The sequence below is a fragment of the Phalacrocorax carbo genome, chromosome 2 (genome assembly GCF_963921805.1).
Source record: "Phalacrocorax carbo chromosome 2, bPhaCar2.1, whole genome shotgun sequence".
Lineage (NCBI taxonomy): Eukaryota > Metazoa > Chordata > Aves > Suliformes > Phalacrocoracidae > Phalacrocorax > Phalacrocorax carbo.
This window is the reverse complement of record NC_087514.1, coordinates 25,020,343-25,047,642: the sequence shown is the minus strand read 5'-3', so window position 1 is coordinate 25,047,642 and position 27,300 is coordinate 25,020,343. Positions and strand designations below refer to the sequence as shown.

Below are 27,300 nucleotides of genomic sequence, written 5' to 3'. Positions count from 1 at the left end.
GTGCGGCCCTCCCGCGCGCAGGGGTTTCTGGGAAATGTAGTCGGGGGAGGGGTGCGCGCCCGCGCATGCGCGGCGCTCAGGTTCGGGCGGCCGCGTGTAGCGGGTGGAGGCCGCGCGGGGGATGCGTACCGGGCCGGTGGCCGCTCCGCCCGTCGCTGCACCTACCGCCGACCCCTCCCCGCCTTCCCCCTGCCACTGAGGGGCCGAGCAAGCCCCCGTCGGGCGCCTGAGGCCCGCCTGAGAGGCGGGTTGGTGTGACTCTCCGCACGCTCCCCGGGCCCTGCCGCAGATGTCCGGGGCGAAGGAGAAGAAGCGGGCCAAGAAGATGAGGAACCAGCCGGCCAGCGTCACCCTTCCCGCCGAGCCGGGGCCCTTTCCCGGCGGCGGCGGCAGCAGAGCCAGCCTGCCTCCAGGTACGGCTGGGGGCGCCCTATACAGGGCCGGGGTGGGTGAACGCGGAGAGGGTGTCCCCATCTCCTCAGGGCTGGGTGTCCTCCCCCGGGGCTGGATGTGTGTGTCTCCCCCTTGGGGCTGGTCGCCCCCGCCTCCTCAGCCCCGGCGGCCGGCGAGGCGTACCGGGCGTGGGAACACCTCGGGGCTTCGGCCCCTGCCGATGACTTCTTTAGCCTTGATTCTGCCATAAATCTCGTTAATAGGTGCTTCTCTGTGTCATCACTTCAATTACACGACAAATCCTTATCCGCCCACTGCAGTTTCTAGTCTTAAAATGAATTTAGATGTTACACCCCGTGCAGTGACCTCCCTTCTCTTTCTGTCAGACCTAGGAGCCGCATGAGGAGCGGGATTAGCCTGCTGGCCCTATGATAAATGCACTTTTTCCGTCAGATCAGCATGCCCAACCCTTTTGCCTTCTGGCGCTTATGGCTCCTGTATCTATGGAAGAATATTGGCAGGAGGCGGCAAGGCGTTCCCCTAAAATGGCAGTGTTGCTAGGTCATTGCTGGAGCATATATCTGCACAGGTAACCTTTGCAGCTGAGGACTGAAGGATCCTGTCACCTGTATGCTGGATGCTTCAACCTGCATCCTGTATGCTTCAGTCAGACTTCGATTTCCATTCCCCCTCCACCATTTCATGTTTTTATTTTGTTACCTATACTAGTTCTGGAAAAAAAAAACAAACACATGTAAGAGCAGGGCCTGTTACTGTGAGGCCTTCAGAAGCTGATAGATTGCATCTTGTGGTTGAACAAAAAAATGCTGAGGTGTCACAGCATATTTGAGTGACTGAAAAGTTCCTAAGCAGGCAGAATGATGTAGCAAATTATGGTCAGCTCTGTCTGAAGGTTTTGGAATATCTTTAACAGAGTACTGCCAGATTAAACACAGTTTTCTAACTTTCTTTGTAGCAGGGAACTTATAAGATTATGTGGTTATGGTTTTATGCCCTGTTGAATAGCATGGATTTTCATCCATATAACATTCTTCTGTAGTGTTAGTAAGTATCTTGGTTTTATAGGGCTATTTTGTAGAAACGGGAAAGAAAAAATTCTAAATATGTGTTATAAAACCATGGATCTACATAGTACCTTAAATAATTTAATTTTTCTTTAGGTATTAAGTCCATCACTACATTTTGAAAGACTCTCCCATCTTCTGATTAAAATAATTCCTCCATTCTTAGGCTAACTGCATAGTGAAAGGGTGTTTTTGTGATACGAGTTAATTGCTGTCCAGTTACTCTCCCATGATTGATTTGGGCTGTAGGTCTGCACAGATTTGCTGACTGAGGCAGCATCCATCTCTCCCCCAGCTATTTGCTTCTCGCCTTCACCTCACTCTGGACAGTGTTGCACTCAGTCATGTGGAGAATCCAAATCAGGGAGTTATTCCACATAAAAACTAACTTCTGTTTCCACCCCAGATTATTTTTTCATCTGAATTAGTGCAGCTCTGCACGATGTGTGGTTGCATTGGGATGGCAACAGCATTGCTGCTGAACATAAAACTTCAGCTTCATACTTTTTTGAAATGGAAAAAGGAGGTTCCTTGACATTTTAAGTTTACATAAATTGAGGCTAATGGAGATGAATCTGCTCCTGGCTCTTCCTCATGCCAATGACAGCATTTCTGGACAATATGATGGGCTTGTTTAAGAAACTGATCAACCTGAAAGCTGATTTTTTTAATCTCTTACCCAGTTCTCCTGACACACAGGTTTCTTTTTGCTAGAGGAACTCCCTGAGCTGTACGGCCCCATGTTCCTTCAAGCACACTTCTTGATTCAGCGGGTGGGATGGTGAGAATGACTGTATTGGCCTTTTTTAGTATAGTTGTCCATCATGAGCTGCCTGAGAACCATATCTCAAATTGTACTAGAAATCCTAACCAGGACTTAACTGAATAGGTTGAATACAAACTAATCTTTAAATATTGACTTCAAGACCCTTTTAAACTTGAAGTACTGTTAGGTGCTTATCACTCTTGAAAGGCATTTCTGTACCTTAGGAAGCTTACTGTAGGCTTTACTTAATTTCAGTATGGGTGTCACGGTTTAATCCCAGGTGGCAGCTAAGCCCCACACAACCACTCACTCACACCCCACCGTTGGGATGGGGGGGAGAATCGCAAGGGTAAAAGTGAGAAGACTTGGGGGTTGAGATAAAGACAGTTTAATAGGCAAAGCAAGGGCTACACACGCACGCAAAGCAAAACAAGGAATTCATTCGCTGCTTCCCATCAGCAGGCAGGTATTCAGCCATTTCCAGGAAAGCAGGGCTCCGTCACATGTAACTGTTACTTGGGAAGACAAATGCCATAACTCTGAACGTCCTCCCCTTCCTACTTCTTCCCCCAGCTTTATATGCTGAGCATGATGTCATATGGTGTGGGGTATCCCTTTGGTCAGTTGGGGTCAGCTGTCCCAGCTGTGCCCCCTCCCAGCTTCTTGTGCACCCAGCAGAGCATGGGAAGCTGAAAAAGTCGTTGACTAGTGTAAGCACTACTTAGCAAAAACTAAAACATCAGTATGTTATCAACTTTGTTCTCATACTAAATCCAAAACACAGCATATACCAGCTACTTAGAAGAAATGAACTCTATCCCAGTTGAAACCAGGACAATTGTTTTAAACGCCTGTACCAGAAAAGTAACTTACTGCACCAACATGTGTGTGTTACTTTATCACTGTAACAGCAATGCATGTCAGTGAGGCAAGAACACATTTGCCTATGAGAAAAAAAATCAAGGGGCAAGAGGGAAAAATATTAACTTTGCTGGTTTGGTATTAAAACCCTGGCTAGGCAATAGTGAAAAATCACTACTGATGTTGTGTAGACTGATCGGTGTTTCCTGTTGGATCTGATAGAGTACTGGAGACAAAGTGTGGATTGGGTACCATTTTCAGAATGTGCAAAAGTAACTTAATCTATTGCAGACTTGCTGCTGGACAGTGCAAAACTTATTTCCTCCTATAAAAAAATAATTCTTCTGATTTCTGATCTTTTTTTTTCAGGTACGTATATTAAATATAATGGGAGAAATGTGCAGTGCAGTTTTTGAGGAAAGATTCTGCATAGTTAACAGTTACTGAGACTGCTTTTCATTTCTGTTATCTCTTTTCATCTCTAATCCCTCCAGGAGATGCTCGTTCTGAGCAGCAGTATCAGCAGCAGAAAATTTTTAATCAGTCAGCTGGGCCTTTGTACAGGAAAGACCAGTATTTTCCAAAAGGGCAAAATAGAGGAGAGAGAGGCAGAGGAAGAGGAGGATGGCAAGGAGGACGCCAGAGTATTGCTGAAGAAATGCCAAAATACATAACAGGTTTGTATATAAGAAAAAAGTCATAATTTATACGTCCAGGGCAACTTGCTGTAAGTTTGCTGTCTGTCTTTGTTTTTGTGCAAGAGCAAAAAATTAGAACTGATGCTGTGTTCTTCTGTTTTTCCTAATTTCCTCCAAAATACAAAAGTAGTTGTGCACTGGAATGAATGAGCAGCTGTTGTTCAATGACTCCTTTCAGACCTCTGAGTTAAAAAGTTGCACTTAGTTGTAATGAGGGATATGCATTATGGTTTCTGTTTGCCAGCAAAATTAGTACTGACAGTTACCTGCTTTTAATGTAGCCGGTGAAACTCCTTTTGCCCATGATGTGAGTTAAAGACGACATCTAACAGAATGTTTATTTAGGAGAACAGATTAGCTTTTCAAAATGTCATGGTGCTCTGATTGTAGATACACTTCCATAAGCATAAAACAGGACCTCTGTTTTTTTTTATCTGATCATTTCAAAACAGTCTGTAATATGATTACTGCTTCCTTTGTTTTCCATGCTGAAGTTTTTTTCATTTCTCTGAATACCAACTGGAAAGATTGCTACTCTAATTTAATAAGGAAGTACTTAATGCAAATAGGACTTGTTGGTTTTACGATGGCTTTGAGGTTCATTACTATATAAATATTTGCTTAACCATATCTGTAAGCTTCAGAATATCAAAATAATAGAAATTTCTTCAGTGGTAGTATATAGTATTTACTTCTATCTCAAGAAGTTGTTAGACTGATGTACTAGGAATACTCTGCTGGAATTCAGTAATTTATGTACAGTGTCCCCTTCTTTGATTTTTGCCATTTGTCATGCTCTTTTCATTCCAGTGTCTACCTTTGCTCAAGCTCGTGCTGCTGAGATCAATGCCATGTTGAAAGCAGTTGCGCAGAAGTCTTCAAACTCTCTAGTTTTCCAGACTCTACCTAGGCACATGCGAAGGCGAGCTATGAGTCACAATATTAAACGCCTGCCCAGGCGGCTCCAAGAGATTGCCAGGAAAGAGGTATAAGCGCGTTCTGCAGTATTTGATAAACTATTTAGTGGGCACAGCTAATGCACAGTGTTCAGCTGTACAGTTATTAATGTTCAGACCTGAGCTTACCTGCGAAACTTCCCTGCGTACACAGGTTCTGAAACTCTGCGTGACATTTGGATTCAGAATGCAGGAACACCTCAGTTTTATATGGTAGCTCAAGTAGATCTCATTAACCACTTGACTTTGTGATTATTGGACATCTTGAAAAGTTATTAGAGTAGTGATGATAGAAGGGTGCACTGCAGGAGGGGTTGTTCAGGCAGTGCATTGGTGCCAGGTGATCCAGGAGTCTTCAATAACACCTGTCTGCCTTGCACCCCACCACAGCTGTCAGGTATGACCCTGCCGGCCTCAAGACAGCATAGCCTGTTCATGACCTGCATGATGGTTCATGGGTTAGAGCTCAAACACGGGAGGTACACTGGAGTTGTTGGCAGGCTGCATGCAGCTTAAGACTTACTAACTGACCCTTCCTGGTTGCTCATGAAACTCTCATTTTATGGCAGTAGCTCAGCGTTTAGTCAGAATGCTCCTGTGGAGTTACTTGCTCCTTACCCACTGTGGCCTTCCTGTGTGTTCTTAAAAAAAAATGTAAATAAAAATTGGTTCAGCAGGATTTTATTGTAAAATGACCCATCTGATGTTTGGCATTGATCACTTTATCAACTCTAGACTCTCCTTAAATTGATCAAGTGAGTTTGTTTGGTAAGTTTTCTATCCATTAAGGTTGACTGATTAATATATTTCTTGCGTTCTTTTTCCCTTGCATTTTGTCTTTTCTAAGTTCTTCAAGATCTTGCCCCCTCCACCCTGAGTTCCTGAAGATAATTTTTCATGATTCAGAAATTGCTTTGAGTATTTCCACACATGTTCCTTAGGGCATGTTTTACTGGATCTTCATAACCTGTAGCTCTTCTTTTACTGCTCTGGTTGGGATTCTTTTTGCTTTGTCAATCATGACAAGAGATGCAATTTGGGCTGTTTTCTGAGATCTGAAGGAAGAGGGTATGAGCTGTTTTGCGAGGTTAGCTATGTACTCTATCCTTGTTAAATGATCTAGATTTCTTTAATGTTTATGCTTGGTTCTTTTGTGTACAGCTTTTTAAAATAATTTCGTATGATAACCTTTCTAACTTCTCTGTACGTGCTCACACTTATTCTCCCATCCTTGTTTCTACTCCTTGTATGAGTCTTGGATTTTTGAGATTATGTAATTGGTCCTCGTGCAGTTGTATTTCTGCTGCTACGTTTTCTCTCCTCAGGTCTTTAGGTGTAGTTTGTGTGTTTGTCCAGGCTGTTTTGTTTCATGTTTTCTTGCAGCTTGTCATATCTTCTGAGTTATTTCCTTTTGTAAAGGTTCTGCCTCTTGATTTTCAGTTTTTGAAGTGTCCTTCTTCAAAGTTAACTGTTTCGATTCTGCTACATTTTTCTTCCTTAGATCCTTTTTCATGACCATTTTTGTCAAAACATTTACCTGGACCATCTCTTATCTCTTCAAAAGGTTAAAGACATATGTTTTTAATCTACAATACCACATCCTTTTTTCTCTAACTGTCTTTCTGAACCAGTCAGTCACATACCATTGATCAAGTGGCTTATATTGCCTATCCTGGTGGATGGGTCTGATGGGAGCATACTTTAATTTTTGTGTGTTTCTATTTGATGTCATGGGTTGCTTCAGTGTTTTTACTGCTCTTGGCAGTGATCGTCTAGCATTCTCATTCCTTTGCTATTCTTATAACCAGTGGTCTGTTGTCAGCTATTCCTTGGTGAGCTTACAAAGGACATCCTAAGAATTTTTTGTGTGTGTCTTATAGTCCCTATTTTTTTCTACCACTTCTCTTCACAAAAAGACAAATCAAACATTGATTTAGAGAGTCAAGCCTTCCTCTCCAGCCATGCATTCACCCATAATAATTCAGACCTTGACTGGCTATTTATCAAGAATTTGGTCATCACCATAGTCCTTTCTTATTCACTTCTACATGTTGTAGAATCCTTAGGGTTCTACCTGGCAGTCTGAGAGTCTGTACTGCTTCTGTATGAGCTCAAATCTCCAGTTGTCCCTAATTTCTCGTTCATTTGTTCATGTGGATATATTGGTGTTGGGCAAAAGCTCCACACAAGAAGTAGATGTTGCTGTTCACTGGTAAGTTTCTGAATGTGTGAGGATTTTGGTTTACCTGTGGGTTCCGGTCAAACCTTGATGCACTTATGTGGATGGGGCTGGTGTATAAAGTTTCAAAGTGTTAGTTAGCCTCAAGAATTATGGGGAACTAACAGCAGAATAAAGTATAACTTAATGCTAATGCTTCCTTTATCCATATATATGTCAGCTTTTTTCTTCTATGGGAATTTGTCCTTTTGATATTTACTTCAATATCCACTCTTTTAAAAACAGGCAGAGAAAGCTGTACATCAGAAAAAAGAACAGTCAAAGACTAAATGCCGCAAAGCTAGAAGACGCCACATAAATTTGGTAGCAGAGTTTAATCGCAGGCAAAGAAAGAATATTTGGCTGGAAACGCATATTTGGCATGCAAAGAGATTTCATATGGTAAAGAAATGGGGATACTGTTTAGGAGATAGCCCTACGGAGAAGAGCTACAGGGCTTGTTACCGAGCCATGACAAAACACTGCCTTCTTCAGGTACCACATACACATCTTTTTTTATTTGTGTTCTTTGATATGTTGCCAAGGTAAAGTAATCAACTGTTCAGTTATAATCAGTATTTCTGTTTCTTTGAGGTACAGTTGTGTCAGCTGTTAATAACTGCTAAGTATGAAATGAGTGATTTCGTAATTGTAATGAAGGGTGGCGGGTATCACAGAGAACAAGATGAACATTTAGAAAAGTCTTATGGTAACAATGACTGAAATACTCCGTCTTCAGTCTTCTCAAGAGCTAAAAGATTCAGTGAATCCCTACATCATCTTCCTGAGGAGGATGCTATTGAAGACAGGCACTTTGTTCCATGTCCTTTTTTGTCTGTTGGTTTGAGAGGCAGGTTGGCCCTCAAATGAGAAATGCCTGACAGGTCTCCTTTAATTAACAATTTTAAGTTTAAAAAGAAAACTCATTTGTCTTTGGCACAAATTTTAGTGAATGAAAAATTACTACTTTGATGTAAATAGTGAAGCTGTGTTGTCCTTCCTTGTGAGGCTCACTTTCAAGAGTTACTCACAGTTTACCACCATCCTCTTGTTTCAGGACTTATCATATTATTGTTGCCTGGAGTTGACTGGTAAAGAGAATGAGCTTCTGAAGCAACTTGCTCGAATATGTAGCAATGACACAGGTAAATTTTATGTAGTTCAAAATAAAGTTAAGATTCTGAATAGGCTAAAGGATGACCCATCCTTTTCCTTTTTTAATATCCTGCCAATCTCATAGTAGTAACAGATTTGATACTGAGTTGTGATTTTGGTTAAAAACATAATTAAAACGTCTCATACTAGGACTAGATGTTCTTATTTTCTGTTGCTAATTGTGGTACATTTGCTTTCTTTGATACTATCCCAGCAGCCAGACTGAATTTCAATTTTTTCTTTTTTAAACAAGAGATTATTTTGGTTTTCAATAAATATCTTCTTCTTTAGGATTAACATTTGAAGAGGCTTGTTGTCTGTCTGGAAGATTTGAGGGTTCCCTGAATCTTTACCGAGCAGATCGCTATCCTGAGGATATGCTTGGTCCTGTTACGTTTATTTGGAAACCCAAGGATCGGTCTGAAGACAGACAGTTGTGGATCTGGATGCATCCAGCTCTTAAACAGGTTTTTTTTTCCTAATAGTTGAACTCTAATTTCTTTATGCATTGTACATTTTTAATGCTGCAGATACCTTCTGAAAGGTGTAGAAGAGCTGGATATAATACATGGCTTTAGGAATTAAAAGTTGGAAGACTGTTTCTGCTCTAACAATATTTATGTTCTGCAACTTGTTTTTATAAAGGTTATCCAGAAGATGCATGCCTCTAAAGTTTTTTTTCAGTGTTTGAGCTTGCTAAAAGTTTTCTAGTCTCACTTGCTTCGGGATATATTTGCAATATGATGTTGCTTGATTCACATCTTTCCCACTGGCACCCCCAGCAGGCTAAGTTTGGTCTCATCACAGATAATCATAATGTGATACTTCGCTATGAACTTTAAAAAAATAAAAATAAAAAAAGTAAAAGTTTTGTGCCCAGCAGTTTTGTGCCCAGCAATGACATTTATCTGGGTAAGAATAAATTTTTAGCAACATTCAGTATTACTTTCAGCTCGTGCTGGTAAGCCCTGGGCTTCAGCAGAATGAACTTTATTCCATTAATTCCATATACGAAAATAAAATAGTAGAGTGTAATTCTTAAAACTGTACCTAAGCTTTACAATGCACTGTTTGTCATCCTAATCCAAACTTTTCCTTTTTCTTAAGGACATGCTGAGAGAGTTAAAAGCACTTTTTCAGTGTTCAGAGCCTGACAAAATCTATATTCCTGAGCCTATTACAACACCAGTTCAAGAGGAAAAACAAATGGATGTTGTTCTGAGCCTTGGCAAGAAAAGAAAGAAGGAGGATAAAGAAGGTGAAAAAGCTGTGCCAGTGAAAAAAATAATTGGTGATGGCACTAGAGATCCATTCCAGTCCTACTCTTGGATCTCACAAACTACTGGCATTGTGATCAGGTTTGTTCATAGTAGAGTCAGAAACTGTGAACCTTAACCAGTTAATATAGCTGAATTCTGGCTTAACAGTACTGGGGAAAAAATTGTGTGTTGTACTATTGTACATTCACCTGAAATTTTCCTCTCTTTCAGTGATAGAACTATGGAGATTCTCCGGTATCGGCTGATTGGCCCATTATCACACTCCGTCCTTACAGAGACCTTGAAAGCTGCTTCTCTCCAAACAGTAAGGAAGTTGGAAGTTTGGATATTACTGTAATTTTGTAAGGTTTCTAGAATGTGCAAGCTGGGTTTTGCTAGAAGGAATTGTAAAATATCTGGCCTTACTAATTTTAAAGGCTAACCTATGTATTTCTGCTGTGTTAGCTTCTTTGTATTGAGCCACTTGACTAACGCTGATCTCAGGAAGAACTCCTATCTGGATACTAAGTGGGGGTAGGAAGAAAACAGAAGCAATGGTGCTGTTGAACAGGCTGTGTAATTTCTGGTGTAGTGATGTATTGTGCTGAGAAGGTCCAGAATAATTCATATTCTCTTTGGCAAACCATAGATTATGTTTCTCAGGTAATGAGCTAGAACACTTAGAGCTAAAGGGCAAGACATGTAAGGTATAGAAACTTTTGTGTTTTCAATCAAATATGCAATTTCTCCAGGAATTAGTATTTTGTCCACCTCTTGGCACACAGCATCACTGGTTTTAATGGAGTTTTTTTGCCTCTTGCAGCAAACGTGGCGAGGCCATGAAATCTCTGGCTTTCTGTAAGAAATAATTAACACCAGAATTAGGAAGCATTGTGGGTTGCTTTGTTTATTTTTGGAACACAAGTTAAACTGGACAGTTTATTGGGGATTACTGGAAGGTGGAATATAGGAAAAAATGGTTTTGAAAATCCACGAGGAAGAAAGCAACCATAGTGATTAAGGCAAATTGAGGGCCAGTTCATACTGATAGAAAATACTGAGTGACCACTTGAGTTTAATTAGATGTGTTGTTTTCCAGGAGACACCAGATTCAAAGACAGAACTGAATAATTGGTGGGTAGAAAACTGCAAGGACTCTGAAAAAGTATCTCTTCATCAACGTCAAAGTGCTATCTTTGAGCTGTTAGAAGGTATTTGGGCATGGGGGTGCTATGGGAGGAAGTGAAACTCTTAAATTCTAGTGGTCAAAACTGGCATGCTAATAAATTGACTTCAGTTTGGAAATGCTTATTTTTTGCTCGATCAAGAGAGTGATGCCATTGAGCATGTTCTTAGGTAATTACCATGGCATGTCAAAAATTTGAGGAATGTTACATTAACTTATTTTTAGGGGAATTTTAGTCCTCTGTGCAGTCCAAACTTTTAGTAGATAAACTGAACCTTGTTTCTTATCTTCAAAAACTTAGATTTGAGATTGCTGATGTGATATACAGTGTGACATATACTCTCACTCTTTTCCCCCATACACACCAAATTAAGACAATAAGTTATACAATACTTCCACAGATAAAATGGTAGGCTCCTACCCAAAGAGAAATTATTATACCTTGCTTTATATATTTTTGTTTTTAATGCACAGTTGTGTGTTTGGCTGAGTTGTAAAGTATCATAAAGTTAACAACATCTCCTCACTTTCTAGAACTTAAGCAGGTAAGAACTGGTTTTGGTAGATCTCACACTATACTCGAGCTATCCAATGTGAGGCAGTTAAGCAGAGATGAGGTAAAACTTTTAAAAAACAATTTTTTAATGTCCTTTCCCTGGAAGACAAGTATAAAACAAAGGTTGTTTGTTCTTTAAGGGATATGCCAAATGCAAAAGATGAATTGAGTCTGTCAGTTGTGAGAGTGACCTCACTTCTATGCTAAGCATAAATGTAATTGCAAGCTAAGTCTTATGCTGCTATTTTGTCTTTTGTTATTGGACATTAGAGAAGCATTGGTGAATTTTCTAAACATGTTGAGTACTCTGGATTGCTTCTCTGGCCTACAGTGGTGTCACATTCCCTGCAGGCAAAAGTGCACAAAATAGTAGTGCAGAAGAAGATCACAGCTTAATTGGTGGTTTCATGACAGTGTTCATCTGTGTATTTTTAAAGGGATAAGTTCGCCATCAGAAATGCCACCAGGTACAATATTGGGCCTCACTGTTGGAGATCCTCGAGTCAATCTGCCAAAAAAGAAGACAAAAGCCATGCCAGACTTTGAAAAATACCAAGGTAAAATGCCTTGCTTATATTATGCTTCTCCTGGAACTGCCAAAGGCAAGAGGTTCAGTTTCTCCCTACACTTTTGTTTTCATTTACTGTCATCTTCTACTGATTGTCTCTTGCTGTTTTCCTCTGGCATTCAATTTCAGAATGTTTACTTCCCCTTTTCACAGCCCCTGGCAGAACAGAAACAGCTTGAAAGTTGTATAGCTTTTAGAACAGCAGTTGTGAGGGAGGGTCATGCACCAAAGCTGGTCTTGTGCTCAGTGGAAGCCTCTGTCTGACCATACAGATGATCCAGGTTCGAATCCTGGCAAGGCCAACCAGGTGCTAAAAGCTACTTAGTAAGTTTCTGTTTGGTGTTTAGTCTTCCTGAGGCTGTTTATCTCTCCAGGAAAATATCTGCTGTTTCTGGTTTATAGTCCTACAATGATGAAAGTTGCAATCCTGCTGAAAAAAAAAATTACCTTTGCAATAATAGCATTTCAGATGGCCAAGATGCTGACTGTGTTAAAAAATGAAAGATGCAACTGTGACTTCTGAAACTTTCATTTCAATGCTGACTTAGACAACATATCAGTGCAGAATTCAAATTCAGTTGGATTTGAATGTCCTTGAAAAATGCGCAAGAGCATATACATTATACAATGGGATGTATGTACAGTGCTGTGTGGGTGTTTCCAGTTAGGTTGACTGGACACAGACTGCCTCACCTAATACGAGAAACATAATAGCCAGCTAGCAAACAGTAGCAAATAGTACAAGGTGAAGGTGTTAGAGAGTTGAAAATACTTAATTTCCTTAGTGGTGCGTTTGCAAGGCACTAGAATAATTTAGCCTTATGTTTCACTTAAATCAGGTTGAATACCTATTTCAGTTACTGTCCTTTAGCTCTCTGCACAACTCTGTTATTTGGATTTTCTTACGTCATCCTATTCTACCCTCTGTATCTAGAACAGCCTTTCCCATGTAAATTAGTTCTGCTCAGCTAACTTTCTCATCATTAATGTTCCTGCTGGAAATGCTGCAGCATACATGACATCTACTTTGGTTCCTTCCTGGAGAGAAGTAAGGTGAGCTATATAGCACTTGTTTACAGATACTGGTTTGAGCTGGTAGAGGAGTTAGCAACTACAAGAAGTATTTCAGCTCCCTTCATTCTACTTGCCATGTCTGTGAAGATGTGTTCAAGAAGGCGAGATCAGCAGAAGGCATGTAGGCATTGGAAATGTGTCATAGTGGTTTATCTCCCACTGCTAGAGCTGGATGTCCCTCAGGAAGGAGGGCCATGATAAAGAGGTAATGATGTAAGACAGGGAGTTGAGAGGAAAAGCTTTTTTTCCTTTGCTGTCTAGAAATGGCCATCTTCAAGATCTTTCTATTTGTGGCTATCCTTCACTTGCAAAAAGTCTTCTAAACCACAAACATTCAGAAAATCTGGTGTTGCTTTCTGGTTCCTTTCTGAGTGTTTGTTTCATTATGAACTTAAGCCTGCATCTGCCCTCTCTTACTTTTATTCAGGAGAGAGAGAAATTCCTTGATCAGCTAGCAAGGAAAGGTATACTGCATGATACCTTCTAATTCAAGTTCTGCTAAAGGACTTGATGTTACACAAGCACGTCCCTGGTAAATAAGTTGACCAGGCAGAAGGATGAAAGACGACAGACAATACAGCTGTCTTCTAGTAGAAAATCAAAAGGATGTAATGGTAAAGGAGTAGAAAAGGAGAGGCCAGCCCTCATACAAGAAGCAGTTAAGGAGAGAATATGGGAGACTAGTGGCTCAGCAGGTAACATGGCTGCTGTTTTCCACATTTCCCACCTGAGTGACTTCCTAACGCTGTGTGGGAAGAGTTACAGGATCATTCGCAATCTCCTGCATACCTATTATATGTGCAGTGGGGCAATCCTGTGGCATGGTAGTTCATCTCTCCTACCTGAGAAACTGAAGACTGAGGTCTAACTGCCACGCTCCTGTCTCCCTCATCGAGTATTCCAAGGTGTTAGTTGGAAAGAGGCTATTGTTACTCTCCAAGGACTGTTGTTCCTGAACTGATTTTTGTAGTTGGCTCTGTGACAGCTGCTACTTGTGCTATATCTCTGCCTTAAAGGGCTTCCTTGTTCAAGTAGTTAAAAGCACAGGGAAGTTACTTTTTTTTTTTTTTAAACACTTGTAGAAAACTAATCCATGTTAGATTATTAAGCTCAGATACTTCTGTAATTTTCTAGTCAGGGGAAAGCATTCAAGTGCATTTAATTGTTGGTGTTTTGAAAGGAAAAGTAAAATTGCGTATGTATTAATAAAAGGAAGTCTAGACATAATCAGTTTTTCTGCAGAATGCATTTTATGTCTAATCTGTTCTCTCTGCAAGCATTATGCTTTCTTGCCACTATTTACTGTTTCAGGACCCATTATAAGGTCTTCCTGAATTCTGTCTGCTTAGTTTGTAATCTCGGAGCGTGAGGTCTTGTTGCATATTTTACTGCCTCTATACACCAATTGGATTTATTCCTTTATCCTATAATCCTCCTTGATTGTCTGGCAGGTTTGCAGGAGTTAAAAAGTCAGTTAAATATATGAAGGAGAACCTGCTGAAGGCCACTCAGTGCAAAAGGATCACCTCTAACTGAAGAAGAAATATCCACCAAGAATTTAATAAAAATCAACATATTCCCAAATATTATTCTAGATTGATTTAGCACTTTTGCCAGCATTTTCCAACCAGCTCTGTCCCCTCATTCTAGTGGTTCTTTTGCTAAGAGTGACCCAGGAATGGAGACTGTCCTCCTCTTGAGTTTTCTGAAGGGCAATTTGTTCAGTCAAAAAAGGAAGGAATTTAATCATGGCACATAGTATGCATCACTACAGCAATAGTATTGCCAACATTTCCACAGTAACACCCTCCCAAAAAAGTTAGACTTTTCTGACATCTGTAATCCTATTTGGATGGTATTAATTTGCCTTTTCTATAAGAACAAAAAAAATCTTTTTATGAGCCTTAGAACTACATAAACTTTCTGAGCCTTGGTTTTGGTGTAATCTTACTCAGATGTGGTAATATAGTGAGCTGATCTTTGTTTAACAAGTGTTAGTAATCATTCATTTGCCTTAATGACATGTCATGTTGATTTGGCAATAAAAGGAACCCTTGCTGTATTCCACACTTTTTTCCCCTTTTTCCTTCCTGGACATTCAAATACTATTAGGATTAGGATTAGTAAGATTGAAACGGCACTGTGTATGTTAGCAGGTTCTGTATGTACTTTAGCCTCTCTTGTTCTTTAGCATTGTATAAAAGCTAACTGAATTTCTTAGGAAATCTTTGCTGATTTAAAGCTGCATTGTTTCTTGAATAGTTTAGGTAAGTTACAGCCATCATCTTTGCTTGTGGATTGCCATACATGCAATCTGTGAAATGATACACATCTGTCCATACCCTTTTCTTCTTTTTTTTCCAAAATGCTGTTCTAAGATATGCCTGTGTAGTTTTTCCCCTGTGAGTGACATGCTAACAAATCAAAGGTAATTTCAGTCTTTCCCAGTTGCTCTCACTCCTGAATTCATATGCATGTGTGCAAGCTGTTTGTTATAGACATGTGCTGATGGGATTTAATCAAAGTACTGTCCTCATTTCTTCAGGCTGGGGTATAAAAAGTTTGTGAATAAATCACTTTCACTGCCTTCTCAGCAAGTTTATGCCTTCTGGAAGTCAAGACTCCCAGTAAGCAGTCAGCACTTACATGAGTGCACATTAGTGCTGTTTTTTCTCCATTTTAAAGTATGCTTCTGACATTTTGATATGCTTTTATTGTCTTCTGTGGGAGAATATAAATTCCATTGCTTTAAAAACTGCTCAACGTGGAGTATGGTGGAGCTTTTAAACAATCAGTGAATGAGATGTGAAGAAGAATTCATCATGAAAGATAAGTGAGCTGAAGTTCTTTTTGCAGACACAGAGCCTGAATCCTTGCCTGTAAACGCACCTCTTGGAGAAGTTTAGGTAGCTGGCATCAGTTGTTCCGGTACCATGCACCCCTACCTACATATGGCTGTGAAACTGCTCCCTTAGCAGTGCTTATATTTTTGCTTTTCTGCTCTTTCCTCACAGAAGGAAGGAAAAATTTCAAATAGAAGCACTCTTACTCTTAGGCCTCTCTTCTAAGACTATTAAGATAATCAGCTACACAAATCAGAACAACAGCTTGAAATGGAACAGAACCTTCTTCTGTCTGCCTGTATGGTCTAAGCACCCACCATTGACACCAGCCAAAGTAGATAATGTGCTGATTGTCACGGAACTTTGTGTGCTTAGTAATACAACTCCCTATTTCCTATACTAGCTGTAATATCTTACTTCCACTATCATCAGCAACTTGTTCATCAGTAGGGTTATTTCCCCAGCAATCTTAAAATGTGGACTGCAGAAAGCAGGAGAGAGGTAAGAAATAAAGAGAACTGTTGTGAGAATTTAGTATGCTTAGTAGAAATATTAAATTTCTCCAAGTTCAGTGGGGATCGAGGAAAAAGAATGTACCAAGTTAGAAAAGGACATTTTAGTGTAGTGAGGGGGATATTGGGTGGACTGTGGTGGTGGAAAGAGACTGACCTAAAAGGGCTTTCTCAAGTGGAAAAAAAAATACTTGGGCCATTATAGAATATAGGAATTGTAAAGAACTCCAAGAATATGACAGGGATAGACTGCCTAAACTGTGGTAATAGAAAGAAGTGGTAAAAAAATTCAGAGAAAGTTACAGTGAATAATTTACAGTTGAAGGAACTAGAACATGTTTAAATAATTCAACATAAAGATATTCTGGTGTTCACAAACACTTTCTGTACAGAAGATGGAAAAGTCACTTTCCTTACCTTATGTTTGCTTGTAATTATGTGCCCTTCCCCCTTGGTTATCTGTAAGAGTCAGGAAGGAATTCCCCACCACCACTACAGACAGTTCTGTTGCTGTCTTTTTCTCCTTTGAAGCATTGATAACTTGCTGTATCTCCAGACAGAATGTGCGTTGCCTCTAGGAGTATTGAGCTCTGTTAGGTTCCTGCTCAGGTTCCTGTCCTGAATTTTTTGTCTTAGAAGGAATTCTTCTGACTTAATTGTCAGGGAATTGGCAAGGATTTCCTTTTTAGTTGTATCATTCCTAATCCGATAATTTCTGTAGTTATTTGTTCTCTTACATAAAGGTAAGCCATCAGTAAGAATACATAGCAAGCATCAGCTTAATAATGCCATCAAACTGTCAGGAGTGCTGCATAGTTAATATTTCTTTTGACATATTTTGCAACTCCTAATAATGGGGACATCTTTAAAATTTTAGATTTTAAATAAATAATTGTTAGAACTATGTTTGGCAATGCCTATTGTTAGTACCATTGAATAATCTGTATCTTCTGTGCTCAAAGTCTTTGTCAACATTAACTGGAAAAATTAGCTCAATCTACTTTTGAAAGACTAAATGATTTAAAAAACAAAACAAACCCTAACACATTATGTGTAAGACTTTGTAGATGACAAAATGAGTACAGTCACTGTAAGTTTTAATCACAAAACTATTAATAGATTTGTTGTATTGCTTATTGGTAAGAATTATTTAAAATATGGATCAGCATGCATTACATACTGTACACTGAAGGCTTTAATCCATAGATCACTAAAGGTAGGTATACATTTTCTCTGCTTTGGTTAGACTGTAGAGCTGAAGAAAAGCTAGGTTATTTAATATTTCAACAATCAGTTTTAAAGCTAGAAGTGTTATTTATCTTCAGTAATACACACAACTGTTAAGGTCTTTGCAGACATAAGCAAAGAATACTCCCCTGAAGTGCAGAGCCCAAGAAGATCCATAGTGGGAAGCTAGTGCTAAATAAGTAGATGCGTGCTACTCATATCCATAAAAATATTTCCTGTATGTACATTTCTTAAAGGTCACCCTCGCTTCTCTTACACATTTACTTAGGTGGACTTATTTCAGGCTTTGTAATCTTGCTTTTTCTGATTTTCACCAATCCTGTTGAGCTTCACGCTCTGCCTCAGAGGCCAGATTCCAGAATCTTAAAGGTGGCGTGCTAAAGATGTAACTTACATTGCCAAAGGTGATGTCATTTGTAATAAGAAATGCCTATTTGTAAGAGAATGCGAGGTTAATGTTTCTAAAATTAACAGTTTATTTCATATTTTATATTTGGAAAATTAAGTGATAGATATCGCAGAAGCAGTGATGCTTGTTAAGCTTTAATAGTCTTGTTTACTTAGTTGTCTGCTCATTGTACTTATGATAGTGGAGTGGTTTTGGTAGTTTGATACATAAACCACAAAAATTGTTTGAATTTTGTTTGAAGGTTCTCTTCTTTTGTAGATAATGATAAAGTTAGGCAGCTGTACCTGGAGGGTGTACCTGTAGACTGTGCTCACAGCTTTATCTGGGACAAGGACATCTGTAAGAACGTCACTGAAAATAAAATCTCAGAGCAGGTAACTAAGAAGGTGGATTGCCGTAGAGAAAATGGCTAATGGTCCATAGAGTCCATAGAGTGAGACTCTTAACGTGTATAAATCCAAGAGCAGTAGTTTCCTAATGTCATAGTATCCAGCTGCTGAGTTGAAGTGTTGCTTTTGCAGCCTTTGTGTAATGTTCTTACATAACCATTGTTCACGATTCAATTAGAAGAAAGCTTTATTGGATTGTCTACAGGACTAAATTGTTGTAGGTTTATTTATCAGAAGGGTTTGGAAGTTGATTGTCCTTCATCGCCTTGACTGAAGTGCAGCAGATAAAAAGGTTGAAGTGGCACAGAGGCTGTGGCCATTCAATCATAGCCAGGACGATTCTCCTAACAAAAGAAACATGGAAGTTAGAAGGAAATAAATCCCTCTGGTTCTGAACTGCAGCACACTGTGTTGTGGGCATTCTGGGCAATACCTGTGATTTGTAGACAGCTTTAAATGTGCTGTTACAGGTTTGAAATCTCCTATCTTGACATTTCCATTGGCAGTGGAGGAGCAACCCGTAAAATGTGGGGGTAAAATGGTGATTTAGTCACAGGAGGTGATAAACTTTCGGCACTGTTGTGATCAAAATGAGAAAATATTTGTATGGCAGAAACATCTCCAAATATTCTCTTTATGAAAATTCATTTTGTGCTCTTTCAAGTTGGCTGCCGTAGTGTAAAAAAAGCAGAGTACTTATACTATACTAGTGTATAACAGTTATCAGCACAGTCTTTTTGTATATGACAGTGTTCTTCATGCTGTCATGAAATGTAGTGTTTACCTTATAAAACAGCTGATGCAGAAGGGACATGTAAGGAGGCAGTCTGATGGTCTGTTTTTTTTATAAATGCATTCTTAATGTGGTACACTGAATTATAACAACTGGTGATTGACAAAGCCTTGGTGCCAGCATGCTTTATGTGAAACTGTTCCGTGACCAAATGTTCTTCCCATCTCCCTGGATGTAGTTCAGATTTGTTCTGTGTATTGACAGACTGTCTGAAAGCACCTGTTCAGTCTAGTCTTGTGCACAAATCTATAAATATCAAGTTGCAGTACTTGTTTTCCCTCCTTCATCTATGCTGTACATTTTTCCTCTGAGTTTCAGTACCTGCCCTCCAGCACAGCCTGTGGAGGTAAGAAGTGGAGAAAAAGGCTGCTTAATACTTTTATCTAAAAACATTTTTCATGCCTCATTGAAGGTCCGTTCAAATGTGTAGCATATTACTAGTATATTTTTCCTAGTTATAAGCTCACCTCCTCTCTGTAGCTTGGAAGGGTATCTAGATGTGGCAAAAATGGTTACTAACTTATGGGAAATGTCTCTTCCTTCTCAGGATTTAAACCATATGAGAGCTCAATTACTGGTACCTGGATCACACCTTGATTTGGGTCCTTGTGAATCTGCAATTCCCATACTGTTGGTGCAGCAGCCAGGGAAAATGGCTGGAGAAGATCGACCAGGATGGGGGAGTGGTTGGGATATCTGTCTTCCAAAGGGCTGGGGCATGGCTTTCTGGATTCCTTTTGTAAGTGCCTTTCATTGCAAATTGCAAGTAAATATGACAAATCATATAATGTTGTTCAAAATAATTTATTTTAGAGAGTATACTTCACATTATGTAAGCAACTCACAATTACAGGATCAAAATCCTGCTTTAAAAGAGGGTATATGAACTGCTTGATGACAGAGGCTTGGTCTTAAATTATCAAAAATAAACAATAGCTCTCCATATCTTCTGTTGGATATGACAGTTCCCACATGGCAGCCTAAAGCAGGAAATCAGAGTGGGGAGTAAGGAGAGAAAACTGGTACTATAGCTCTTTGGGTTTGTGTTTTTAAGGGCATATGCCTCTAAAGAGAAATCATTTGTTGCCTGCTGCTAATCCATTTCCAGCTTGGCTATCTCTGCCACTCTGTCAACAAATTGGTTACCTCTGATTTGGGAGAGGGCTTGAAACACAGAGTTTGGCTTAAGCTTAAATACTTCTCTGGTGCTGTTTGGAGCATCCTGCTTTGGATGTTTAGGTGGCAGTTTTAATGTCTTTCTGCAGTTAAATGTATGCTTTTGAATGTGCAGGGGGATTAATTGCAGTGATACCTACTGCACAGTTAAAATAAAGGTAGTATCACTTTCGTGGCAATGTACAAGATCAGAACCTGTGAAATTCTCTTCAGTTGTGCTGATAGTTTTTCAGAATTAAATTTAAAGAGCATGACTAACATTTTTGTTGAAATGACCATCTAAAACTGTGAAAACCATGCTTAAGTTTATTTTTTTGAAAGCTAAAGTGATAGACTTTCCCTTTTCTAAGGCAGTAGCTTCTGCAGCATTAATAGGGTTTTTTTTTTCAGTTAGGAACCTGGAATCAGTACAAACATTGCTTTTTTGGGTTTTGTTTTTTTTAACAGATATATCGAGGTGTACGAGTTGGTGGCTTGCAGGAGGCTTTAAAGCATTCTGAATATCAAAGAACACCTCATACTCCAAATGATTTCCCAGACTGCCAGGCGGGAATGCAGTTTGCCAAAGAACTGGAAACCAGTCTTCTTGAAAAATTCAAACGGTAATTTAACTTCAAAATTGATTGCAAGAATGAAAAAAAAAAAAAAGAATGCCGCTTAAAATATTGGTACATATCTGTTGTGTTCATTTAGACTTGGACTTTATTAAGATGTTTCACTAGTGTTTTAAATCCTAATATTATAAAAGAGAAAAGAATCCTGCATGTATTTAACAGAAAATCTCTGCTAAACAGTGCATATAAGTTAACTAAAACCCTCTATTCCCAGAGATATGCTCAGTTATAAGGCTGTAACAAGGCTGCATAACAATAAACGCAGCTATTTCAAGCTCCCTTAGCAAATGAGGGAGGAGGTAGGAGAAGACAAAGGCAGAATATCAGAGTATGTACTAAGTGTTAAAGAATGAAGTGAATGAAGAGGTATATTTCAGTGTCCACTTTTTAAATACGAGGTATTCTGAAGTTTGCCTTCATTTTCACTACAGTAAATACAAAACTCTTAACCATAAGTACGGGGTAGCTGGAAGAGTCAGTAGCTCTGCACCAACTGGTGTTGGCTCCCCTTCCAGCTATGAGAGGGAAGTAGAAGTTTTGAGGAAAATATGGTGATGTCAGTCACAGTAGGCAGAAATATCCAACATTGCTGAAAGGTATGGTGATCAGAAATACAGCACTGTTGGATGGAAGTATAACTTTAAAATTCTTGCCCAATGACATTCCAAAGGCAAAGCACAGTTAACTTTCTGTTAAAAATACTTGTGTTTCGAATACAGAAAACGTTATTAGACCAAAAGGACAAAGTAGACAGCCTTTTGAAGTGCTAGGGACTGAATAAGGGCCCAGGATACAAATATTCTTACCTACTTGATTTATCATTTAGACGTCCGCCTGCAAAAAGGGCAAATTATGTCAAGCTGGGCACTCTGTCCCCTTTCATCTGTCCTTGGGGTCAGCTGACAAAGAACTGGGAAGGAAGAATGAAAGCTTCAGGAGAATTTGTACATCCTTCTTCCCCACACCCTGAGCGCTGTGCAACTGAAGGATATAGCTTCAGTGGTCCCAAAGCAGAGGTGATCAAAGAAGCTTCCCCTGTGACTGGTGAGGTAGAGGAGACCATGGAAATAACAAGCTGTGAAGGTGTTCTAAAGGCAGAGGATGTTACAGGCACCCAGGACTTCGGTGAGAGACATGAAACTATGACAAGTGACTTTGTTGTTGTCAGGTATGTCAAAATGCTACACGCATGTGCGGTGCTATTTCTTTATTGGGAATTATTGAATTGGGGAAAGGAAGAGCTCAGCCATGATTATTAAGATGAGAGAATTCTTTAATCCATATACAGTGATGAGATTACATAGTTTTGTCGTGGATCAGAATTTGCTGTTGAGTGAAAGTCTTTCTCCTGCTTTCTCCCCAGCAAACTAGGTGACTAGATGAAGTAAATTTCTTAAGAGTGTTAAATTTAAGATAATTTGAGTTTAGTGTGTTCTTGGTGTTGGCATGCTCTCTCTGCTTCTAGGTGAGTGAAGCTTGCATTCTCTCTTCTAATACATCATCACAAGTAGTTCTTGCACTACTTAATAAGGTCTATAAAGAAAAGAGAGAATCCCCTGCATTCCAGTGCAACGCATGAGGGCAGCAACAGTGTTTGGAAAGTGCCTGAACACAGGTCTTTCATTTTTGTGTAGTTATCAGGGGAAGAAAACGTTGGCAGTTCTGAACTGCGTTAATGTCACTGAAGGTTTTAGAGCATTTGTGATTTGACAAGTTTTGGGGGTTTTAACAAGTAATGTCCCCTTCTGAAGAAATAGCCTCTCATGAATTCCATTCACCCATGTTCTTTTTGTGCTCTGAGTGGTAAAAATACCATCTTGGAAGGTCGCAGAAAGCCCCAGGACTGTTTTTTAATCACGCTCTTGCAGATATGCAGGGTGCTGGATTTCTGTTGTACTACTTGTTAATAACTATCCTTGATGTTTGTTTTAAAAAAAATTTAATAGGAGTGAGAAACTACTAATGCAGTTATCAGCCTGGTGCTATCCCACTGCTGGAAAAGATCGGCGAGTCCGCCTTGTTTCTCGACTGGGACAGAAGGAAATGACTGAAAATATCTTTTTGCCAATCTTGATGAGCTATCCAAGGGCTCTTGTATGGGTCAACTTGTCTCTCTTGAGAAAGGGGAACCCTGAATTACATGCCATGATTTGCATCCCAACAGAAGACGACTTGCTGCATCTAAGTAAAGACAAACTCTTCTGTGGTCCTCAAGAACCCAAACATCGTGACATATTCAAGCACAAGGTACAGAAGCTAAAAGAGGAAAAGAAGAAGAAAAAGTATAACACAAAGGCTCTAGAAAGTGACCCCCCAAGCATTCCAGATAAAGAAACAACTGAGGAGCACGAAGACCTAATTCTTGGTCTTTGGTCAGACAGTCTCCCAGATGTTACTTCCCACTGCTCCAGAACACTCTTGGGGTATGTCACTCGAGGGGATTTTTCATTGGCTGCAGGCTGTGGAGAAGCACTGGGTTTTGTTAGCTTGACAGGGTTACTTTATATGTTATACAACCAGCCAGCAGATAAAAAAGGGCTTGTTTTGTTAAGAACTCCAGCATCTTTACAGTACAGATTTGCAAGACTTAATATTGAGGTTTGAGTATCATTGCAATGCAGTAGAATGCCAAAAATACCAAAGAATGTCTGTTTTGTCTTCTGTGCCCTTTCTGATATGTCTCAAATTTGAGGTGATTCTGAGCCCCAACAACATCGTGAGGATTATGAAATAATTAAAAAGCTTTGTAGCATTATTCTTGAAAATAACTAATGCATAAACAGACCTAATATTGCTTTTGATGTCTGCATTGCTAAGGATTTCTAACAGTAACGCATCTGTTACCATAGTCGTCTTTATCTCTAAAGAAACATATTGTTTGTTTTTCACCTCAGAGCAGTGGATGCTATAACAATACACAGAAAATCATTATTTGCCTTTTAGAAATCTTTTGGTCAGATGGATTGTTACTTTCCAGTGCATTGTTCACATGTAAGTGCTTGCAATCTGGACCAGTGTATATAACAAGTGTCTTTTCCTGATTCTTCGTGTCTGAATGCGTGTGGCTGCAGTGGATCAGTGCTAAGTAGACAAATCTGTTAAGAATGCAGAAAGGTACTTACTTTGGTGGAAAAGCTCTGTGCTTAAATGAAATGCAAATAAAGTATAGCCCAGCTATATAAACTGGGGTTCTTAAACTGGAAAGTGTATCAGTCTCTCCAGTCTGACCTTTCAGATGCAAACTGCTGTTGGTGGGTCAGCATACATTTTTTTGTTAATAATAGGGAATATTTTGGTTCCTTAAAACACAAAGTTATTTTTATATGGAATGTGCTAGGATTGAAGGTTTCTTCATTTTACTGTATGGTTTATGAATGTTGTTCAAATTCATAAAACTTGTATGATGGAGGGGTGAGGAGAGAAGGATGTCTGATTTGACTGGAGTGATGTGGGTTAGTTGGTTGGTTTTGGTGTTTTGTTGTGGGTTTTGGGTTTGGTTTTTTTATGATAGCCTCAAACTTCTAGCCATTCTTGAGTTAAGCAGCTTGAAAACTAGTTTACAATAACACACTGTAGTTTAGTAACAGCATGATACAAATATAACCAGTTGGTAAAATTACCCTGAAATGATCATGTACAAATAAAAATCTAATCTATTTTTAATTCAGGAGTCTTCTGACTAAGCTTGATTCTTCAAGGAATTAAATATGGATCAGTTTATGACTTAGTCTTTCTAAATATCAGTCTGCAAATCAATTCCCTCACAGTTTTGTTTGAAAGTCTTAGGCGAATAGATTAATGTTGTTTGGAATTTTTTGTTGGAGGAAGGATTTAGAGTACCTTACCTTCACAATTATTAAAATTTAGGGCCATTGTTGGATTAAACATGGCACACACATGCAGAAGCAGGGAGAATATCTCTGATCGCAAGGGACGTATGGGAAGTGGAGCTGGATTTTTTTTTCAAGTCTTCAGAAGACCAATTTAAGAATCACATGCCAGTTGGAGTTAACAGCAGCATGTGGGACAGAAGATGCAGCCTCCAGCACAGCTTGGACTACAGCTCCATGAGAAGTCATGCCTAATGGCTCCAGCATCACTCAGCTTCAATGCACCTGATAAAACAATCAGTGTCCCAGAAAGGTCCTGAGAAGCATCTGCGCGAAAGCCGGCAGATGGCCCCAGAGGAAAAAGCTTGGTGCTGCACAGGGCTGGGATTCACATGCTCCTCACTGTGTGACTGCGAGCGCTGCAGCCTGTAGGTATGCGCGAATAAGGAGCCCCTTAAACATTACAGCCTGGTGCGCTGATCAAGTTCTCTCATGGTAATAATCCTGGATTTAATGAACCTTTTGAATTGTGAGCCCGATTGAAATATTTCTAGGATCAGAGTTTCCAGACCTGTGCTTCATGGGAGGAAAGGAGGGGAGGTGATGTTTATATGGCTTTTTCCCCCCTTCGCCTCCCTCATCTTCTTAGTAGATAGATATTTTCTTGCCTCACTAGCCCTGGCTTGTATGTGAGAAAGAAAGAGAAGAAGCCCCCCCACCCAAGCTATCATTTTTTCTTTTCTGCTTGTAGATCTTTTGTTCACTGAATCTTTCCCAGGTTTTTATCTTTTTTAAAAACATCTGGAGTCTTTTTTCTTTTCCTCCTATTGGTAATTTCTGCCAGGTTTTCATTTTGACACTTCCTGTTACTTTTCTTTGATTTCCATTCTCTATTTCTGATTTATGATCCTTCTCTCTGGTGAGCCAATGAACAGAAACTGGAATCCAAGTGCATCCTGTTCTGTATATCTTGTAATATTGTTACACAGTTGTTTTCCTTTAAGTCAATGATTTATGCCTTAAGACTTCACTCTCCTTGTAAAATGCACTGTGAGCCTGATAAGTTAAAAATGCTCAAAACTCTCAGCCAAAGTTTGTCAGAAAAATACTGTGACTTTATGTAGCCGCAAGGAAATTTTTATCTGTGGTTGGGATTTCCAGATTCTGAGCATCTCAAGGGTGACTTAGTCATAAAAACTGTGTCAACACCAGATAATCAAGCTGTGGCTAATTAAGCCTATGTTATCTGTGCATCAGCTGGACAGCATGTCTGGGTTCATCATGTTGAGTCAGGTGTAGTTTGTAACACACATCTGTTCTTGGGCCGTATCTTACTGCAGTTACTACCCATCGGTTAGCTACCCCAGAGCATCTGGATCAGCTCCCATGGGCTCTGATACATGAGCATTTTTGGGAACCCAGGAAGCTCTTGCTCAGCAAAAGAAGCTTTCTTACAAGTTCTCCATCTCCCATGCTGTTCTCCAGATAACTTTCTCAAAATGGATGCCAGCACAAACCCTTTGCTTTCATTCCTTGCTTGGCAAGAGTTTTTGGAAGCTGATGTGAAGCACAGAAGGCGATTCTGGCATTACCTGTAACACTGTGAAGGGCTTGAATGCTACTGCACTGCTCCAGTAGCTCTTCCTATGTCTCCCTCAGAGCAGCTGAATAAATGCTGCACTTGAGACTCACCTGGTGAAGGGTCTTTTCCCAGCCTGACCTGTGACTTACATGGTAGTTGCCTGCTATGTTAAGACGGGCGCAGGGACCAGCAGACCTACCACACTGAGTCTCGTTGCTCTGAGATGCGCGTTCTTTACCATTGCAAATCCAGAAAATAAAGTTGCAGAGGAGGGTGGTGATTACTCTGTGGAATGAGGTGAGCTGGGACCCTGGCCAGATTGTTGAGTTTGTTGAAGACTTTCAGGGCAATCAGTTTGTTTAGCAGTGTGTAAGTAATGGAAGAAGTTACCTGGCAGAAAGGCAGCTGGGGCTGTTGAAACAAATCTGGGAAAATAATTGGCAGGGGGACAGATCTCTCGATGGAGGTGGAAGCCTTGGGGGATCATGGCACATGCAGACAGAGGGTAGTCAAATGCAGCATGACAGTTTTCTTTCATTGCTCTGAATCTGGAAGAGACCGGTATGTCAAACCTGATCCACTCACATGTCCATGTGAGGTATGTAGTAGGAACAGGGCTCGGGGAAGTAAACCACCAAAGGCAGGTTTCTGAAGTGCTAAGACTGAGAAAAGCAGAAACGCAATAGTGTTGTTTTATTTTCCAAAAACACAACATGCAAAAACCAACCCCAAAGCCCCCAGAGTCCCACGCTTCTAAATGCTCTTCCCAGAGGTCAACAATCTAAATAGCACCCACAGTTTACCTCTTGCAAATTCAACTCAGCTGTACTAAAATTCTTCTTTGTGAACACTGGTCTCATCAAATCTCTGCAAGAGCAAGTAAACTTGTTCTGAGTAATGGGAACTCTGGGAAAGGCCAGAGGAGGTGAGCTGAAACCACTTTGTAGCAGCTTTGAAAGTCAGAGTCTGCTCGACCATGGACAAAATAAAATTAATGAGTTCAAGGTAGTTTGCAGAGTAGATGGGGTGACAAAAGAACAAATACACAAAACACGGCTTTCATTTATTGCACTGTGTCTCTTCTTAAACAAATACATTTTCTTCTCTAGTAGGAAAAATGCCTACACAG

At 39.9% G+C, this 27,300-nt stretch overlaps 1 protein-coding gene across 1 annotated transcript; it reads left to right on the top strand.

Moving 5' to 3' along the window:
* Positions 1 to 61: 61 nt before the first annotated feature.
* Positions 62 to 24,429, top strand: POP1 (POP1 homolog, ribonuclease P/MRP subunit). Its single transcript, XM_064442338.1, has 15 exons — positions 62 to 413; positions 3,600 to 3,782; positions 4,614 to 4,789; positions 7,224 to 7,472; positions 8,035 to 8,122; positions 8,424 to 8,599; positions 9,240 to 9,490; positions 9,623 to 9,716; positions 10,491 to 10,602; positions 11,571 to 11,690; positions 18,046 to 18,161; positions 19,517 to 19,708; positions 20,593 to 20,747; positions 21,586 to 21,927; positions 22,706 to 24,429. The coding sequence occupies exons 1-15, from the start codon at positions 290 to 292 to the stop codon at positions 23,361 to 23,363; spliced, it is 3,036 nt and encodes a 1,011-aa protein (XP_064298408.1). The 5' UTR covers positions 62 to 289; the 3' UTR covers positions 23,364 to 24,429.
* The last annotated feature ends 2,871 nt before the right edge of the window (positions 24,430 to 27,300 follow it).